The sequence below is a fragment of the Microtus ochrogaster genome, chromosome 8, assembly GCF_000317375.1.
Source record: "Microtus ochrogaster isolate Prairie Vole_2 chromosome 8, MicOch1.0, whole genome shotgun sequence".
In the NCBI taxonomy this organism is placed as follows: Eukaryota; Metazoa; Chordata; class Mammalia; order Rodentia; family Cricetidae; genus Microtus; species Microtus ochrogaster.
This window is the reverse complement of record NC_022015.1, coordinates 72,535,293-72,538,435: the sequence shown is the minus strand read 5'-3', so window position 1 is coordinate 72,538,435 and position 3,143 is coordinate 72,535,293. Positions and strand designations below refer to the sequence as shown.

Genomic DNA, 3,143 nt, shown 5'->3' with positions numbered 1-3,143 from the left:
TTCCAAAGGTCCTGAGTTCAATTCCCAGCAACCACATGGTGGCTCACAACCATCTGTAAAGAGGTCTGGCGCCCTCTTCTGGCCTTCAGGCATACCGACAGAATATTGTATACATACATACATAAATAAAATAAAAAAAAATATAATACTACTAGTTCTGCTAAATATAACGCCATATCTCTTCCCTAAAGCATCAAGCCTAATATTCCTCCTAAATACACTAGAAAGAGGGGGAAAAAATGGCTTTAGGTAAATCACATAACTATAAATGAAACTTTCTAGAGGTAAAAATAATTACTTCAGAAATGTCCATAACTTCTCTGTAACTGGTTAAAAAGATTATGACAGCCTCACAAACCTTTATCTAAAAGTTCAGGAACCAAACGGGTTAGAATTCTGGATTTACTGGATTTTGGGAAGGAAATAACTTGAATGTATTATATACAGCCCCCAGCATGGTCTGGTGTTGTAACCTGTAGCCAAACATACTAATATTTCTCCAGCAAAGCTTATGACACCAGTAGACAACCTTGCATCAACTCTGGCCAGCTTGCCTCGGCTGCCAAATGAGCTGTGGTAAAAAACTTAATGGAAGTTTTGTTTTTCATAGCTTTTTGGCATTCAGAAGTAAGATAAAGGATTGTGAGTCTATGCCACAATACTTTTAAAGCACAAATTTACTTTTAACCGTGTTACTTTTAAAAGTTAAAATAAAAAGACAGTACCAAGTTCATAGATAATTTAAGTATGTTTTATTGTCAGAGGATGTTATTTGATGAAATTCTCCATCATTACATAGCTCCCAGAAAATCTTTACAAAGAGAGAGAGAGGAGAGAGAGAGAGAGAGAGAGAGAGAGAGAGAAGAAAAAATAAAGAGGAAAAGAAAGCTTTCTTGGAGAGGCAGAAAGTTACTCAAGGAGAAAACGGGCGCATTCCAAAAATCTTTTTAGTATGAATGATAGTGTACACTGTACTATAAAGTAATTCGTGGGTTTTCCTTATCACATCTTACATAATTTCACGCACAGTGTAGAAACCACCAGCATCAGAACGATCTAAATAGATGCATTGAGTAGGGAGGGTCCCAGGTCAAACTCTCGAAAAGAATAAAAATAACCTTCTACCTAAGGCGAGCTCTCCGTAGCTACCGTGGTCACTAGACCAAAAGCAACATCCCAACTACAGAAAAAGAGACTCCAACTCCCAGAAGCCCCCGCGCAGAGGCGGGGCAAGGGTTTGCAGGCCCCAGAACATCAAGGCCTGAGCTCGCTGAGGATGGCGGGAACTCAAGAGCAGCCGTCCGCAGTCCTCCCTTCTACCCGTGCCCCCGCGACCCGGCCCCTTCTCAAGCCCCTCTGCACGGTACCTGTCCCCAGGACTTTCTGTTCTTTTTCCCGCTGCAGCAGGGGCGGTACTACCGGGTCTCAGATGGCAGCGCGGGGGCGACGACCCCGGGGCTGGGGATGAGGGGAAACCTGGCCTAGCGGGCATGCAGCGCCTTGTCATGTCGGCGCCGCTGGCGACGGCGGCATGAGCTGTGAATGGAGAAGCTGGTTGCGTGGTTGCCGTCTTGCTGCTGGGACTCGGGGAGGCTGTCGGTGCAGAGGTGGGCGGCACCCCCTACTCTCTTCATGGCGGTTCTCTCTTCGGAAGTGACTCCGGTGTGAGCGGGAAGGAACCCGAGGAACGCCAGGGGGCGGGCCTTACCTGAGGTGCCGCGTCTTGATTGGCTGACCTGGGGGTCACTCTGGTGGTGACCCAATGAAAAGCCTCGTCCTAGAAGGAGAAGGCGGGGGCTTCTGGAAGGGGGAGGGGAGAATGAAAACTGCCCTCCCCAGACCCGTCACGTGCGCCTGAGGCGCGCGCCTCCGCGTCGGGGCCGCGCCGGCCTTGGCGGGTGCGTGGGAGTGAGAAAGGGGAGACTGTGGTGATTGCTACGACAGCTGGCGACACCCGCCTGATCGAGGGGTAGGGGTGAGGTTTGCAGAAGTAAATCCGAGCCTGCAGCTGTCTGCAGTGAGGTTGTCCAGCAGTTGTCACGATTGTGCTTAAGGAAGTGCACAGCTGCGCTAATATTACATAGTCACTTTAGCATCTTAGGCCAAAGTGCCGTAATGCTGTCACCATTTCCTCAGTAATCTGCCCTGTCCATTGTGATTTGGCCGTTCTGTGAGGGATCTTGTATACAATAATATGCTTTTGCCCCTCCCCCCACTCCACTAAGGGCAGGGTAGGGAGGATACCCAAGCATTGATGTAGATTTTTTTTTTTTAATTCTGTAAAAGCGTTTTCTGTAATGGGTTTCCCTTGAAGTCCCTGCAAATAGACGTTTTGGGGGATTTTTGTACGGATCATTCCTCATTTGTCAAGGGCCGTTGCTTTGAAGGCAACTGGTTAGTCTGGGTTTTCTTTGTAAGCTGAGAGACTGCTCAGATACTATTTCTGAGTCTCACACTCCCTGTGTATAGAATGGATATCTTACTTCTCTGGGTAATTTTAAGCCATAAAAAACATCAATGTAAACAGGTTTAGATTCTTTTATGCAATTGGTACAAATGCATGGTTCCCTTTCCTTTGTCCTTCAGACTCCTGCGGACCAGGCCAGTTGCTGTAGGGAAGGCCTGAATCCTAGCACTTGGGAGATTGAAGAGACTGAGGCCGTTGCTATGGTGAGAGTTCAGGGCATAAAGGAACTTGCTTTCACGACCTAGGACCACAGGACAGAAAGAGATAGCTGATGCCATCCAGTGAGTCATCCTGTGACTTTTGTCATCACATACACACACATGAAATAAATGTAAGGAAAGAGAGAAATAGCCTGGTGGTGGTGGCATACGCCTTTAATCCCAGAACTCAGAAAGCAGAGGCAGGCAGATCTCTGTGAGTTTGAGGCCAGCCTGGTCTATAGAGCAAATTCCAGGATAGGGCTATACAAAGAAACCCTGGAGAGAGAGAGAGACAGAGAGAGAGAGAGAGAGAGAGAGAGAGAGATTGAGGTTAGTCTTGACTATGTACCAAGATCCTGTCTCAAAAGAGCTAAATAAAATATTCCAAGCCGGGTGGTGGTGGCGCACGCCTTTAATCCCAGCACTTGGGAGGCAGAGGCAGGTGGATCTCTGTGAGTTCGAGACCAGCCTGGTCT

The 3,143-nt window shown here is 47.5% G+C and overlaps 1 protein-coding gene across 1 annotated transcript in view; it reads right to left on the bottom strand.

Annotated features, from left to right (window-relative positions):
• The window catches only part of Slf2 (SMC5-SMC6 complex localization factor 2), a 51,317-nt gene extending 48,500 nt beyond the window's left edge, over window positions 1-2,817 (bottom strand). The window contains exon 1 of the mRNA XM_005352347.3: window positions 1,368-2,817. Within this exon, the coding sequence (XP_005352404.1) occupies window positions 1,368-1,507 (140 nt within the window). The 5' untranslated portion in view covers window positions 1,508-2,817. The remainder of the gene's footprint in view (window positions 1-1,367) is intronic.
• Window positions 2,818-3,143: the final 326 nt, after the last annotated feature.